Source organism: Anomaloglossus baeobatrachus, chromosome 4 (assembly GCF_048569485.1).
Source record: "Anomaloglossus baeobatrachus isolate aAnoBae1 chromosome 4, aAnoBae1.hap1, whole genome shotgun sequence".
Lineage (NCBI taxonomy): Eukaryota > Metazoa > Chordata > Amphibia > Anura > Aromobatidae > Anomaloglossus > Anomaloglossus baeobatrachus.
The window spans coordinates 342,706,915-342,724,121 of record NC_134356.1 but is presented as its reverse complement, the minus strand read 5'-3'; the positions used below and the strand labels follow the sequence as shown (position 1 = coordinate 342,724,121).

Here is a 17,207-nt window from a genome sequence, read left to right as displayed (position 1 = left end):
TGAGCTGTATTTGTAAATGGATTGTTGTTACTACTAGATACCGTGTGTTTCAAGGGTGAGGTCATTTTGACATAACTAAGAATTTCTGTTATAGTTACTTGAAAGGGATAGATACAGTCTTAGAATACCTCACAGTTTTACAGACATTTTCAGGGTAGTTAAAGGCTTTACAATATTGTAACTTGAGTTAAATAGATTTGATGGAAATTGAATTTCAAAACAAAAAAAATCAACAAACAGGACAAATTGGAATTTCAACAGATTTAATGTCTACAAGGAGTGAATTGTACATTAATTCTCTTACAAACACACCCATTCATGCATACAGTTTGTCAAGTTCTGAGCACTTAATAATTTGCTTCATGAATTTGCCACAGTTTTTATTGGTCAAATTACATTCCAGTTATAATGATAGTACTATTGATTTTCCAGTTATTTCCTGTTAATAAATGGGTACATCATAACAAACTGCTACTTTTGAGTTTTACATTAACGGTGAGAAGTCGAGAACCTTTTTCCATTTAATATGTGATAAGATTGAAAATCCAATTGAGCTGGTATGTGAATTAATCACTCATGACTTGTTCATTGATGCAGTTTCCATGTAGTAAAATACAGCCTCATTATATGGTGTCATAAAAATATTAACGTTCCTTGGCAAATATGACAGGTTTTTAAATAGAGAGTATGAATTTCAGCCAAACATTAGCTCATTTCATTTTACTTTACAACATTGTATGGACATTAGTTGCTAAAACTCAATATTACAGTAAATATACTGTGGCAGAATGATTTTACTCAGTATCGCCCACTATATAAACTGTGGAGGAATTCAATAGTCTGTCATCTTATCTGCATGCATTCCCATTACTACCACATAAAGTACTATAATTTATATATGCAAAATTACCTAGAGAAGCATTGCATGCCCTATACATCTCCTTACACTGGCACCAAGCATTACCCTTAGGCTATAGTTTATGTGAAATTGAAAAGAAAATTATATTCTTTAGTGAAAATTAGCAAAAATGTTTATTCAATTTGTCCTATAAGTTGTGGATATTGTCAAAGAATTAATTAATAACAGTTTGATTTACAGTGTTATTATGTTTTGGGACGTGAGCACAGTGAACCACTAATTAAATCGTGCATTTTTGGTGCTCTGTATCTGCAGATTGCCAAGCTTTTCTTCTGTGGCATGGTTTTTGCATGCAGTAAAAAAATACATATAGTTTTGTTACACTGTGTTTATGGCATTTCCATTTTTTCATCTGTGACACTGGCAGATATACTACAAATGTATAGATTAATGTTGGTGCTTTGTTTACAAATAATTTCAGATTTTTATTTCCATCTTGCACATAGGCAAAATGATATATAATGTTCCTTTATAGAGGTTATCCACTACTTTTACATTGTTGACCTATTGTGAGGATTGGTCATCAATGTCTAATCTTCCGGGGTCAGACACTCCGCACCCCTGCAATCATCTGTGATCATTCTGGGCAGCAGCAACAGGCAGCCAAAAATGCTCAGTTGCGGAGCTGTTCCATCAACTGATAGAGACCACATCCGGGTACTCCACAACCTTTGAAATCAATAGGAGGCAGATGTGCAGTACCCGGCCACCATCGCTATCAGAAGATGAGGCAGCTCGAAATTGAGCATTTCTGGCCTCCTATTACAGCCACCGGGATCGAGAATAGCTGATCAGCGGGCATGTGGGGTGTTGGACCTTGGCCGATCAGACATTGATGACCTATCCTAAGGATAGGCCATCAATGTAAGAGTAGTGGCCAGCCAGTTCAGGTAATTTATTCTTTTGTATATAGACATATATAGTCAGAGAATTAACAATACAGCTTGTGAGTGATATGCTGCTAATGAATCATTTTAACATTGCTGCAAGTTTTGACCCTTCAACTTGCATGAGGTCTGTGTGAAGATTCTACTGAATTCTCAATAAAGATGTTCTCCTTCTTGCATGAATTGCCTTCTGCACTGCTCCTATTAGATGCAGATTATTAAATGGTTTATTGTATGCAATATAAAATGCAGTTAGAAATGTATTAAATAGTGAAGTAATAATCAAGTTTTGCATAACTGAATAAGGACATACAGTATGCTTGTCCTTAACATTCCCTATATATAATCATATCAATAGTGAAATTGACCTATTCTAAGACAACATCTTAGAATATTTTTAAAATATAGACTCAATATTATATGACTTTCCTGCTTTTTCAGATTAGTAATGTGTAATGAATCAATAGCCATAGTCATATATGTTTAATCTTTACAGGTTGAAGATATGCAGTGGACAAGCAGAGAACATACACAGCCGGTATCTGTTTGTAGCCTACCATGCAAACCAGGAGAAAGAAAGAAAACTGTAAAAGGAGTCCCTTGCTGTTGGAATTGTGAGAGATGTGAAGGTTATCATTTCCAGGCAGACGAATTGAACTGTGAACTATGTCCTTTAGATCAAAGACCAAATTCAAACCGCACTGGCTGCACACTAATCCCTATTATCAAACTTGAATGGCACTCTCCTTGGGCCGTTGTTCCTGTCTTCATCGCCATTCTTGGAATAGTGGCAACAACATTTGTAATTGTGACATTTGTACGATACAATGATACACCCATTGTGAGAGCATCTGGGCGTGAACTGAGCTATGTGTTGCTGACTGGAATTTTTTTGTGTTATACAATTACCTTTTTAATGATTGGAACTCCAGACATGGTAGTTTGTTCACTGAGACGTATATTTTTGGGGCTAGGCATGTGCTTCAGCTATGCTGCATTGCTCACAAAAACCAACAGGATTCATCGAATATTTGAACAAGGGAAGAAATCTGTGACTGCCCCAAAGTGTATAAGCCCTGCTTCACAGCTAGTCATTACTTTCAGCCTTATATCTGTTCAACTGCTTGGAGTTTTCATATGGTTTATAGTAGATCCTCCCCATATCATCGTAGACTATGGAGAGCAAAGAACACCGGACCCAGAGAATGCTCGGGGTGTTCTTAAGTGTGACATTTCAGAACTTTCTTTAATTTGTTCCCTGGGATACAGTATTCTACTGATGGTTACATGTACTGTTTATGCCATTAAAACTAGAGGAGTGCCAGAAACCTTCAATGAAGCCAAACCCATCGGATTTACAATGTATACAACCTGTATCATTTGGTTAGCTTTTATTCCAATATTTTTTGGAACAGCACAATCAGCAGAAAGGGTAAGTAGAGGTATCAATAAATTTGTTTCTTAGAACGACAAAAGTACTATAAATTGATTATTTAGGAGCTTGTCTTCTTTATGTGAAATTGTTACTTTAGTAATGATATTTAATACATTAGGGGAATGTCTTACATTTATCTTACACCTGGAAGTTTAGCTAATTTAATTTTTTTACCATATTTTAGGCCTAATCAAACAATTCCAAATGGAAAATTAGGCTGAGACTACTACTGTTACTTACAGTTTGGCATTGAAAGTTCCCATTATTCCCATTAGAATGAAGCATAAAAAAAGCATTTTATGGTCTTATGGAGTCACAGCAGGTATCAATCACTCATTATCTGTCAGTCAGCAGCTCTGAATTGGATCGTGTGATACAGTCTAGGACTCTCGTTTGGATGAGATGTGGATTGTTTGTCACATAACTCTTTTCAGAAACACTGAGTGGATGAAAGGGATCATGTTGCACCACCATGATTTCAGAAATTAATAAAGATAAATTACATATACAACATATATATATATAGGCCAGCAAAGGTTAACAGTCCCACATGATTGTTTTAAACAATATTCATTAATGAAAAAAGGATTGTTTTTTTTTTCTTTTAAATGATTATTTTCAACACCAAAAAAGAGAATACTGTGTCAAATAAATAAAGAGGGCTGGTGTCTAGTTGATATATATATATATACACAAGCGGTGCTCAGTTATTGGTGTGTACCTTAACAAAGCCAGCTGACAAACAATTGCTTCTGCAGTATACCTTTCTCTGAAGAGTCTAGATGCAATGCAGTTTAATAATTAAGGGCACATCAAAGGCAATAGTCAGTGAATGAATCTGTAGGCGTTCTATTGATCCAAGTATGAAAATAATGAGCAAAGCGGAAGCAAGATCTTGACAAAATGTCAGTTGCCGTAATATATTTCAGTGTTCGTTTATACTTTGCTTCAACTTTCATTTTCAATGCCTTGACTTAGAAAGAATAGTTTCCATCAATTAATTTTTCAGAATTTATTCAATATGGCTCTGAATTTGCTGAATAATAGTCTTTAGCCTTTTATCAATTACATTTTACATTCATCTATATAAGTAAGGAAGTTATATAATAAACCTCAAAATGGTATTCCGTTTTCTATTATTATTCTCATAGTAATGCTATTACCAATAATTTATCAAATGATAGGTCTTCTCTTTTTCTGGTTTATTATGTTTAATTATGTTTGAGCATACAGCCGAGGCGATGATTCGGCAAATATAGCGCGCCTGCTCCAATTCCTCTATCCTTATACCACCACTATTAAGTGCCGGCCAAATACCCTGGATCAATTGCAGGCTGAAACCAGTTTTTTTATTAACCCGGTTAGATCCGCCGATCCAGGGTATCTGTGATTCCACCCATGACTAGGTTGAAAAACCGTGGGAAAACCGCTGAAAAGAATTGACATATTCATTCTTTTCATAATGCAGCAAAACCGGAGGTGGTTCACAAAACCGTCAGGAAATTCCTGGAGGGGATTTGTGTATGCGTGCATGAGATTTCAGAAATCTCATAGACTTTGCTGGGACTGTAAAAAGGAGCATTTTGTTAGCATGGATTTGCATAAAACCAAGGCAATTCTGTAGCAAAAATGCCCAGTGTGAACATAGCCTAAAAGCTCCTTCATCTCTCTGACAATTTTTTCCTGCATCCTTCCCAATTGAGATGTAGCTCATGTCTACTAAAGAGTAGTACTGAGCCACCCCCCTAGTGTTCGAGTTTGGTTCGGTTTGTCGAACAGCGGGTGTGTTCGGCGAACATTCGATGAACACCTTCGAACCCGTTGGAAAACAATGGCAGGCAAACACAAACACATACAAACACATTATACATATACACATACAGTTAATAAACATTGCCATTATATTTACAAGTCACCGCGATGCATCCTGCACTCTGTCTTCCACCAATTTTCCTTCCGATCATCGCTGTGCCCTCCCGGTAACCACCACTGATAATAGGACCTTCCATGACGTCGTCATAGCATGTGACCAGTCACGTGTCTATAATCTCATTGGCTACAGACTGGGCACATGGCTAGACGTCATGCTAGGTCCTGTCATTGCATCTCTCCGGTACGCTGTGCTCGTTTCAGCATCTCCGTGTACCGGCGAGATCCTTGGCTCCCCGTTCCTGCATGTCGGCGCTCTTTATAGAGTCAGCCCACATGCAGGAACTGGATGCCACAGCCGGAGAAGAGTGGCACAGGGAATCAGGTGATCAGAGATAACTCGCCTTTCATAGCAACGGTGGCAGCGGTAACATCACCGCTTGCAACCCGCAACCTCTGCTCATTCACTGAGTGATTAGACTGCACGGGAGCAGCAGCATCTTCCTCCCATGCAGTGCTGTCTGATGTAGCAGAGTTGCATGGGTTGAAGGAGAAATAAGACAGAAGACCAGGATCGTGGAGGGGGGGGGGGGAGTAATAACATGGAGCCTCTAAGTGTATCTGTGTATTTATTTCTATTAAAGTATTTTTTCTCTCTGTGGTGTCTTTTTTTAACCCTTTATTGGAGATTCTTAATGGCCGGGTCAAACTTGCCTTGCCTGACATTAAGAATCTCTGGCTTAATACTAGCTAGTACAAAAAAGCTAGTATTAACCCATTTATAACCAGCGAGCCACCCATCACCAGGCCATCTGGAAGAGTTGGATACAGCGCCAGATGATGGCGCTTCTATGAAAGCGCCATTTTCTGGGGCAGCTGCGGACTGCAATTCGCAGCAGAGGGACCCAGAAAGCTCGGGCCAACCTGTGCTGCGGATTCCAATCCCCAGCTGCCTAGTTCTACCTGGCTGGATACAAAAATGGGGCAAAGCCCATGTCGTTTTTTTTATTATTTCATGAAATTCATGAAATAATTAAAAAAAAGGGGCTTCCCTATATTTTTAGTTCCCAGCCGGGTACAAATAGGCAGCTGGGGGTTTGGGGCAGCCATACCTGCCTACTGTACCTGGCTAGCATACAAAAATATGGCGAAGCCCACGTCAATTTTTTGGTGGGCAAAAAACTCCTGCATACAGTCCTGGATGGAGTATGCTGAGCCTTGTAGTTCTGCAGCTGCTGTCTGCTCGCCTGCATACTCTAGTGAATGGAGCATGTTAAGCCTTGAAGTTCTGCTCCCCCTGTCTCTACCTCCAGCATACAGTCCTGGATGCAGCATGCTGAGCCTTGTAGTTCTGCAGCTGATGTCTGCTCGCCTGCATATTCTAGTGAATGGAGCATGTTAAGCCTTGTAGTTCTGCTCCCCCTGCCTCTCCCTCCAGCATACAGTCCTGGATGGAGGATGCTGAGCCTTGTAGTTCTGCAGCTGCTGTCTTCTCTCCTCCATACAGACAGACAGCAGACAGCAGCTGCAGAACTACAAGGCTCAGCATACTCCATCCAGGACTGTATGCAGGAGTTTTTTGCCCCCCCCCAAAAATATACGTGGGCTTTGCCATGTTTTTGTATGCTAGCCAGGTACAGCAGACAGCTATGGGCTGCCCCCAACCCCTAGCTGCCTATTTGTACCTTGCTGGGAACCAAAAATATAGGGAAGCCCTTTTTTTTTAATTATTTCATGAATTTCATACAATAATTAAAAAAAAAAATGAAGTTGGCTTCACCCAATTTTTGTGTCCAGCCAAGTACAACTAGGCAGCTGGGGATTGGAATCCACAGCGCAGGGTGCCCATCTTCTGGCGCTGTATCCAACTCTTCCAGCTGCCCTGGTGACGGATTGCTCACTAGGTAATAATAGGGTTAGGGCTAGCTGTATATTATCAACTGGCCCTAAGCCCAAAATTCATGGTGTCACACCAATATTAGACATCGCCACCATGAATTTCTAGTACAGATAAAAAAAACACAACACAAAGAAAAATATTTTTATTATAAATAAAACACAACACAATTAGTGGCTCCATCTTTATTGAAATAAAGAACCCCCCCTCCTCAGTAATCGTGGGTCAAGGGTCCCGCGCCATCCAATCCGGATGCAATATCATCTGATCGGTTTGCTGGAAGACAAAGCGATCAGATGATGTGTAAGGTTCAAGGACCTGAATCACATGACACAGCAGCTGATTGTATAAACGGCTTTTATACAATCAGCTGATGCATCAGTGCAAAAATAAAACAAACTACACACTTCTGTGCAGACTCCTGTCTGACAGCAGCAGCTGATAATTTAGCCGGCCGGGCGGTAAAAAGCCGGCCTCACCGCTCGACTTATAGTGTCAGCTGATTTCGTCAGGTGACCGCATCAGCTGATCATCGCCAGGTCTGAGAGAGAAGAGAGACAGAAAAGAGAGAGAGGAGAGAAAAGAGAGAGAGAAAAAAGAGAGAGAAGAGAGAGAAAAAGAGAGAAAAAGAGAGAAAAATAGAGAAAAAGAGAAAGAGAGAGAAAGAGAGAGAAATAGAGAGCAAGAGAGAGAAAGAGAAAAAGAGAGAGAGAGAGAAAAAGAGAGAGAAAAGGAGAAGAAAAAAAGAAAGAGAGAGAGAAAAGAGAGAGAAAAGAGAGAGAGGGGAAAAAGAGAGAGAAAAAGAACGAGAGAGAGGGAAAAAGAGAGAGAGGGAGAGAGAGAGAAGAGAGAAAGGAGAGAGAGAGGGAGAAAGAGAGAAAAAGAGAGAGAGAGAGAGAAAAAGAGAGAGAGAGAGAGAAAGAGAGAGAGAAGAGAGAGAAAAGAAAGAGAGGAAAGAGAAGAGAGAGGAGAGAGCAATGCAGCCTCATTCCGTGAACTGCTCCGATTGTAGAGGTGTGGCCCGCGGCTCACAGCTGATGTGCGGCTCCTCCCCTCAGTGCATAATTAAATTAAATTATAATTATAAATAAATATTAATTAAAATTTAAAATTATAAATAAATTAAATTGAATTATTTACCGGGATGGCTGGGGACTTAAACTCGTGAACTAATTCTCCTTAGGCGATAGCTCTAACCATTGAGCCACTGCCTTTAATGAAAAGAATAGGAAGATTTGGTAATCTTGACCTCTGTATTGCAGTAGAGAGAGAGCAAGAGATATATCACACGCAGGCACTACCTGAGAGAAGTCTCCGGTGACACCGCGGCTCACTTCAGTTGCTACATGGAGCTGACACAGAGCGCTCGTGTTCTACGGCGCTCCCTGTCAGCTTCATGTAGCAGAGCTGAAAGCGTTGTGTAGATTACTTCGGACCTGGATTGTTGTTTGGGGATTAATAAAGAGATAAATGAGTTTTTTTTGTCTTTTATTCCAAATAAAGTATTTTTCGTTGGGTGTGTTTATTTACTTTCACTTACACATTAATCATGGAAGGTATCTCACAGAGACGCCCGTCATGATTAACCTAACCTTATTACTCCGATTGCCACCGCACCAGGGCAATTTGGGATGAGCCGGGTAGAGTCCTGGGACTGTCGTATCTAATGGATGCGGTAATTCCGGGCGGCTGCTAGCTGATATTGTTAGGGTGGTGGGCTCCCCATAACGTGGCTCTCCCCATCCTGACAATACCAGCCTCCAGCCGTGTGGCTTTATCTTGGCTGGTAGCAAAATTGGGGGGAACCGCAGGGTTTTTTTTTTTAAATTATTTATTTATCTTACTGCACTATATAGACCCGCCCGCCGTCGGCTGTGATTGGTTGTAGTGAGACAGCTGTCATTCAGTGTGGGGGCATGTCTGACTGTAACCAATCATGGGCGCCGGTGGGTGGAGAAAGCAGGGAATATCAGATTGAATAAAGAGCGGCCGGCATTTTCCAAAGAGGAAAAGCCGCCGGAGCTTTGTGACAGCCGTGCAGCGCCGCGCCCGTGACCGGTGAGTAGGAAAGGGAGAGGGACTGTGCTGGGATGCAGGACACATGCAAATACACAACGTGCGGACATAGCCTTACTGTGAAAAGCCACGCTTTTTGGTAACTTGAACGGCTGAACTTGAAGCAAATCATTTGAGTTCGTCGAACGACTCGAACACCGCCCAAAATTACTCGAATTTGAAATTGGCGAATGGATCGAATAGAACATCGCTCATCTCTACTAAAGAGCCTGTAGCAGACAGAGAAGTCTACCCAATGCTCTATGAACCCAAACCTTTCCTTCCTGCACCAATTTCTAAGCCACTTATTTATCTCTATAAACTCCCTCTGTCTTTCTAGTGACACTGGTGGCACCAGTAGTATTTCTGAAAACACCTCCTTGGAAGTCCTGGATTTCAACTTCTCTCCAGGTTCCCTGAAATCATTTTTAGGGACCTTCCACCCCTTGTAACTTTGTAATTGATAGCAATTAGTGCTAAGAAAACCAGTGGATATTCGGGCTCGCCAAACCAGCACTGGAAAACATAAATTTGAGATTAGCAAATTAACTTGAAGCTTAACTTAACCCAACGAACCCCATACAAGTCAATGATGTTCGGGGCTTTAAATGGGTGCAAAATGTCCGTAGTAAACGCTAGAGGGCTGTAGTGGAAGTTAAATGGTAATAAGAGCAGGGTAGTTATATATACTATATCACACTGCAGTTAGACACTCTTTCAAACCAGCTAATTAAGGTGCATGTTTATCATTGCTTCCCCTACCCACCCTTTGCACCAGTGTTTTTGATTAGTTGCAGACTGGTATACATGCCCCCACCCTGTATCTGTGTCTGTAATTGGTTGCAGTCAGTTTGATCTATAGTAGTGTAAAAAGAAATAATTAAATCATTTTAAAAAAATTACAAAGGTTCCCGCCATATTTTGATAGCTAGCTTGAGTAAAGCAAGAGGTGCAGACTGCAGCCCCCCACCTATGAGCTTTACCATGGCTGGATATAAAAATAGAGGGGAAAAGATGTAGGTCCCCCTTTTTTAATATCCAGTCATAGTAAAGCTGACATGTGAGGGCTGGTATCATTAGGATGGGTGGTGCTATGATATCGGCCCCCCAGCTTAAAGATACCAGCCCACAGCTGTCAGAATTGTTGCATCTATTAGATGCGACAACTCCATGCCTACCCAGCTCATCCTGAGGTGTGGTGGCAATCGTAGTATTATAAGGGGTTAATGACAGCTCAAAACTGCCACTTAGCCCTAAATTAGTAATGGGAGGCATCTATGTGACCTAAAAGAACTAAAATACAAACACCGAAAAAAATAATTTCTTTAAAATACACACTATGTTTTACCGCTTTATTAACACCCAAAACACCCTTGAAGATCTGATGTAATCCATACAAAGTCTTAAGATGATCTTAAGCATCTGGAGCCTGGAGAAAGCAAAAACACAAAACACATCCTCTCTCCACAGGCTCCAAGAAACATTGACAGTAGCAGGGGGGGCTTGGGTGTTGTGACCTCCGCTGATGTCACCAGCCAACTGAGGCATCGACTGTGAACAGTCAATGTCACTCAGTTCACCAGAGGTGAGATCTAAGCTTCCTTGCTGCTCTTAATGAAAGTTTTCTGGATTGTGGGTCATGGACAGGACCTGCAATCTGACAATCGTCTCACTTTCAGGCTGGTGTCACACTTGCAAGTGACATGCATGAGAAATTAGTCGCATTGCACAGCACAGCCTGCTGCTCTCCGGACAGGAGCAGGCAGTTACATTTTTTTCTATGCAGCTGCACGCTCCTGTCCAGAGAGTGGCAGGCTGTGTTGGGTGATGCAACTCAATTCTCACGCTAGTCACTTGCAAGTGTGATACTGACCTCACTGAGAGCAGTGAGGGAGCCCAAGTGTGATCTTCAGTAGAGATGAGCGAACCGGTCGTGGTTCGGCTCGAGTTAGGTTTGCCGAACGGAGGTCCAGTTCGAGTTCGGTTCGTCGAACGTTCGACGAACCGAACTCGAACTGCATAAAAAAAACAAAGGCAGGCATTCACAAACACATAAAATCACCTAGAAAACACCCTCAAAGGTGTCCAAAAGGTGACAAACAACCCACAACACAACACAAACACATGGGAAAGTGACAAAGACATATACTCATGCGAAAACAAAAGAGCTGGACAAGGAAAAAGAGGAGACACAGATATAGGCATGGCACGCCCTTCTAAAATCATGTAAAACACCGCAAGGTGACTCCAAGCGGAGTCTCCCTTTTTTCCAAAAATTGGGCCACACACACACCCACCCCTTCAGTGGCAGCACTTGTGCCCTAGTTGTACACTTCACAGCTAGATTTGCATCAAGCACATTCAAAAATACGCCATAATTAACCGTCCCCAGGATGACACCAGGGTAGGTAGCAAAGTCTTTCCTGATCCCAGCTCTGTTCATCTTGGCTTCTTTTAAAAACACAGCACACAAGGGTTACTCCAAGCGGAGTCTCCCTTTTTTCCAAAAATTGGGCCCCACACACACCCACCCCTTCAGTGGCAGCACTTGTGCCCTAGTTGTACACTTCACAGCTAGATTTGCATCAAGCACATTCAAAAATACGCCATAATTAACTGTCACCAGGATGACCCCAGGGTAGGTAGCAAAGTCTTTCCTGATCCCAGCTCTGTTCATCTTGGATCATTTTTAAAAACAATGTAAGCAAGGGTTACTCCAAGCAGAGTCTCCCTTTTTTCCAAAAATTGGGCCACACACACACCCACCCCTTCAGTGGCAGCACTTGTGCCCCAGTTGTACACTTCACAGCTAGATTTGCATCAAGCACATTCAAAAATACGCCATAATTAACTGTCACCAGGATGACCCCGGGGTAGGTAGCTAAGTCTTTCCTGATCCCAGCTCTGTTCATCTTGGATCATTTTTAAAAACAATTTAAGCAAGGGTTACTCCAAGCGGAGTCTCCCTTTTTTCCAAAAATTGGACCACACAGACACCCCATCAGTGGCAGCACTTGTGCCCTAGTTGCAAACAGGATGTTTTGATTTGCATCAAGCACATTCCAAATCCACAAGCATTTACTCTCCCCAGGATGACACAGGGGTAGTAAATTCCTTGTGGATCCATGACTTGTTCATTTTGATGAACGTTAGTCTGTCCACATTGTCACTGGACAGACGCGTGCGCTTATCTGTCAGCACACACCCAGCAGCACTGAAGACACGTTCAGAGACAACGCTGGCAGCTGGACACGACAAAATCTCCAAGGCGTAAGTGGAGAGCTCTGGCCATTTTTCAAGATTTGAAGCCCAAAATGAGCAAGGCTCCATTTGCAAAATCATGGCATCGATGTTCATTTGCAGATACTCCTGTATCATCCTCTCCAGCCGTTGACTATGTGTCATACTTGTTGTCTCTGTTGGCCTTGCAAAGGAGGGTCTAAAAAAATTATGAAAAGATTCCATAAAATTGCTGTTACCAGTAGCACCAGATAGGGTGCTACTGGTATGGGTAGACTGTTTAAGATGACGAGACCGTCCCATGTTTGTCAAGTTACAACTGGGAGATTCACTCCCTGCACCTGCACGGTTGTTTGGTGGAAAAGCCGAGCTAAAATCGAGTAAAAGCTTCTGCTGATACTCCTGCATACGTGCGTCCCTTTCTATGGCTGGAATTATGTCACAAAATTTGGACTTGTACCGGGGATCTAATAGTGTGGCAAGCCAGTAGTCATCATCACTTCTAATTTTGACAATACGAGGGTCATGTTGGAGGTAGTGCAGCAAGAAAGCACTCATGTGTCTTGCGCAGCCATGCGGACCAAGTCCACGCTGTGTTTGTGGCATAGAGGTGCTAACCGTTCTGTCTTCCTCTGACATCTCCCCCCCAACCTCTTTCAACTGAAATTTGACCAAGGTCTCCCTCATCCGCTGAGTCTTCCATGTCCATGGACAGTTCGTCCTCCATTTCTTCATGTTCTCCTGCACCTTCCTCAACATTTCGCCTGCTACCATGCGCCCTTGTTGATCCCTGTCCCCCATGGTCCCATGCCTGCCGCGTTGGTGATGATGAACGTCTGGACCTTGGTGATGTTGTTGTGTCTTGCGCATATGAATCCTCCTGTAGTTCCTCCCCTTCCTGTTGTCCCACCCCCTGACTCCGAATAGTGTTTAGCGTGTGCTCCAGCATGTAAATGACTGGAATTGTCATTCTGATAATGGCATTGTCAGCGCTAAACATATTCGTCGCCATGTTGAAACTGTGCAGAAGGGTGCATAGGTCCTTGATCTGAGACTACTCCATCAGGGTGATCTGCCGAACCTCTGCATCTCGTTGGCCCAGGCTATACGTCATGACGTATTGCACCAGGGCTCGGCGGTGCTGCCACAGTCGCTGTAACATGTGGAGAGTCGAATTCCAGCGTGTCGGCACATCGCATTTCAGGCGATGAACCGGCAGGCCGAAAGGCTTCTGGAGCGATGCAAGTCGCTCAGCTGCGGCGGTTGAACGGCGGAAGTGAGCAGACAGTTTTCGTGCCCTGTTCAGAAGGCCATCTAGGCCGGGATAGTGTGTTAAAAATTGCTGGACAACAAGGTTCAACACGTGAGCTATACAAGGCACGTGTGTCACCTTGCCCAGGCGAAGGGCCGCACCCAGGTTTGCAGCATTGTCGCACACGGCCTTACCAGGCTGCAGGTTGAGTGGAGACAACCATATATTAAACTCGGACCTGGTCTGGTACTCACTGTAGCTTGGCAGCAGACCTCTGATTCCCAGGCTATAGTGTGACTGAACAGCTCTGCAGACTCAGCCATCTCAGTTCCACCATACTGTGCAGGGCTGATGGAGACTTCAGAGCTGGGAGAAAGCAAGTTTGATTGGGATGACAACTCAGAGGACTGGTGTTTCTTGGATGCGGTAGTTGAGGTGGCTGAGAGGGCACTTGTTGGACCACTTGAGATCCATTCAAGCATTTTCCTTTTTTGGCCATCATCTACCTTTTGTTCCTGTTGTTCATGTCCGTAAAAAAGGGAGCACATCGGATGGTCCACGGTAAGTTGTAGACATCTTACTTTTGCTGGTAGATGGTCTATCTTCAGCAGATGTTAATGGAGCTTTGCCACCTTCCCCACGGACAAACCCTTTTTTTCCTTTTCCAACACGCCTCTTCCCCTTTCCACCAGCATCTGTCATTTTGCCACTCATGTTGATTGCGACAAGATTGTGCACTTAAAATGTGGTAGTAAAAATTGAGAGGTGGTGTAGATTGCAGCGGTGGTCTAGCTTTATTAACAGCAGAATAAACAACAATAATTATCCCTGACAATGCAACTACGGCCCTTAAACTGGCGGCACAAATTGCTAGTATAATGGCTTAGTAACAATGAGTTTGATTGTGCAATGCAGACAGACGTGCTGCAAATATCTTTGCACTACTGGGACTATTCAGAAGTCCAATAGCCACGTTTAGGATGCCACTAAGTTCACTCAGTGTTTGCTAGTATAATGGCTTAGTTACAATGAGTTTGGGTGTGCAGTACAGGCAGACGTGCTGCAAATATCTTTGCACTAGTGGGACAATACAGAAGTCCAATAGCCACGTTTAGGATGCCACTAAGTTCACTCAGTGTTTGCTAGTATAATGGCTTAGTAACAATGAGTTTGAGTGTGCAATGCAGGCAGACGTGCTGCAAATATCTTTGCACTAGTGGGACAATACAGAAGTCCAATACCCACGTTTAGGATGTCACTAAGTTCACTCAGTGTTTGCTAGTATAATGGCTTAGTAACAATGAGTTTGAGTGTGCAATGCAGGCAGACGTGCTGCAAATATCTTTGCACTAGTGGGACTATACAGAAGTCCAATAGCCACGTTTAGGATGCCACTAAGTTCACTCAGTGTTTGCTAGTATAATGGCTTAGTAACAATGAGTTTGAGTGTGCAATAATTGCAGACGTGCTGCAAATATCTTTGCACTACTGGGACTATACAGAAGTCCAATAGCCACGTTTAGGATGCCACTAAGTTCACTCAGTGTTTGCTAGTATAATGGCTTAGTAACAATGAGTTTGAGTGTGCAATGCAGGCAGACATGCTGCAAATATCTTTGCACTACTGGGACTATACAGAAGTCCAATAGCCACGTTTAGGATGCCACTAAGTTCACTCAGTGTTTGCTAGTACAATGGCTTAGTTACAATGAGTTTGAGTGTGCAGTGCAGGCAGACGTGCTGCAAATATCTTTGCACTAGTGGGACAATACAGAAGTCCAATAGCCACGTTTAGGATGCCACTAACTTCACTCAGTGTTTGCTAGTATAATGGATTAGTAACAATGAGTTTGATTGTGCAATGCAGACAGACGTGCTGCAAATATCTTTGCACTACTGGGACTATTCAGAAGTCCAATAGCCACATTTATGATGCCACTAAGTTCACTCAGTGTTTGCTAGTATAATGGCTTAGTAACAATGAGTTTGAGTGTGCAGTGCAGGCAGACGTGCTGCAAATATCTTTGCACTAGTGGGACAATACAGAAGTCCAATAGCCACGTTTAGGATGCCACTAAGTTCACTCAGTGTTTGTTAGTATAATGGCTTAGTAACAATGAGTTTGAGTGTGCAATGCAGGCAGACGTGCTGCAAATATCTTTGCACTAGTGGGACAATACAGAAGTCCAATAGCCACGTTTAGGATGCCACTAAGTTCACTCAGTGTTTGCTAGTATAATGGCTTAGTTACAATGAGTTTGAGTGTGCAGTACAGGCAGAAGTGCTGCAAATATCTTTGCACTAGTGGGACAATACAGAAGTCCAATAGCCACGTTTAGGATGCCACTAAGTTCACTCAGTGTTTGCTAGTATAATGGCTTAGTAACAATGAGTTTGCGTGTGCAATGCAGGCAGACGTGCTGCAAATATCTTTGCACTACTGGGACTATACAGAAGTCCAATAGCCACGTTTAGGATGCCACTAAGTTCACTCAGTATTTGCTAGTATTATGGCTTAGTTATAATGAGTTTGAGTGTGCAATGCAGGCAGACGTGCTGCAAATATCTTTGCACTACTGGGACAATACAGAAGTCCAATACCCACGTTTAGGATGCCACTAAGTTCACTCAGTGTTTGCTAGTATAATGGCTTAGTAACAATGAGTTTGAGTGTGCAATGCAGGCAGACGTGCTGCAAATATCTTTTCACTAGTGGGACTAAACAGAAGTCCAATAGCCACGTTTAGGATGCCACTAAGTTCACAGTGTTTGCTAGTATAATGGCTTAGTTACAATGAGTTTGAGTGTGCAGTGCAGGCAGACGTGCTGCAAATATCTTTGCACTAGTGGGAAAATACAGAAGTCCAATAGCCACGTTTAGGATGCCACTAAGTTCACTCAGTGTTTGCTAGTATAATGGCTTAGTTACAATGAGTTTGAGTGTGCAAAGGGCAGGAGGTTACAGTGGCAGGGTTGTGGGTCTGGGTAGAGGAAAGGAAGCCTGCCTTTCTATCCCTTCTAATGGGGAAATGCAGCGAGGAAATCCCTGACCTTAGCTACACAGACGCTGTCATCTTGTGCAGCTGTTAAACTCTGTTTTCACGGACCTGTCACCTATGGCTCTGACCCTGCCAGTATGAGCCCTTAAAAGGACTGATAGAAAGTGCTATCCCTATGCTGTACAGCGGTGTGTATGGAGCGTACACAGCAGTATCGGCGATAGGAGCTGTGCCAGTGATGACTGACACCAAGGACGCAGAAGGCAGATAATGGCGTGCTGGAGGAAAATGTCCGGTTTTATAATGCAGGGACATGTGACATGGACATCCTATCACACATGCCGTTGCTTCTCTGGCTAAAAGTCCACTTAGCTGTGTGTGTGTCTGGGATTGGCTGACATGCTGGCCCGCCCCACTACACACGCGCACTTAGGGAAGGAAGACAAGGAAAAAAAAAAAAAATGGCGATCGCCATTATCCATACACCAGTGATCTGAATGCGCTGTTCCCGCACACTATACACTGAAATTTCATAATAGTGTGAGTCACAGAGTGACTTACACTATTACAGCGGAAAGCCAGCTAGGAATTAGCTGATCTTTTTGCTGCTAGAACCGTTCTCGAACGTATCTAGAACTATCGAGCTTTAGCAAA

The 17,207-nt window shown here is 42.8% G+C and overlaps 1 protein-coding gene across 2 annotated transcripts in view; it reads left to right on the top strand.

Annotated features, from left to right (window-relative positions):
* Positions 1–17,207, top strand: part of GRM8 (glutamate metabotropic receptor 8) — a 1,984,303-nt gene that overhangs the window by 1,786,629 nt on the left and 180,467 nt on the right. For both annotated transcript variants that reach the window (XM_075345086.1, XM_075345084.1), the window contains exon 9: positions 2,303–3,238. In XM_075345086.1, the coding sequence (XP_075201201.1) occupies positions 2,303–3,238 (936 nt within the window). The remainder of the gene's footprint in view (positions 1–2,302; positions 3,239–17,207) is intronic.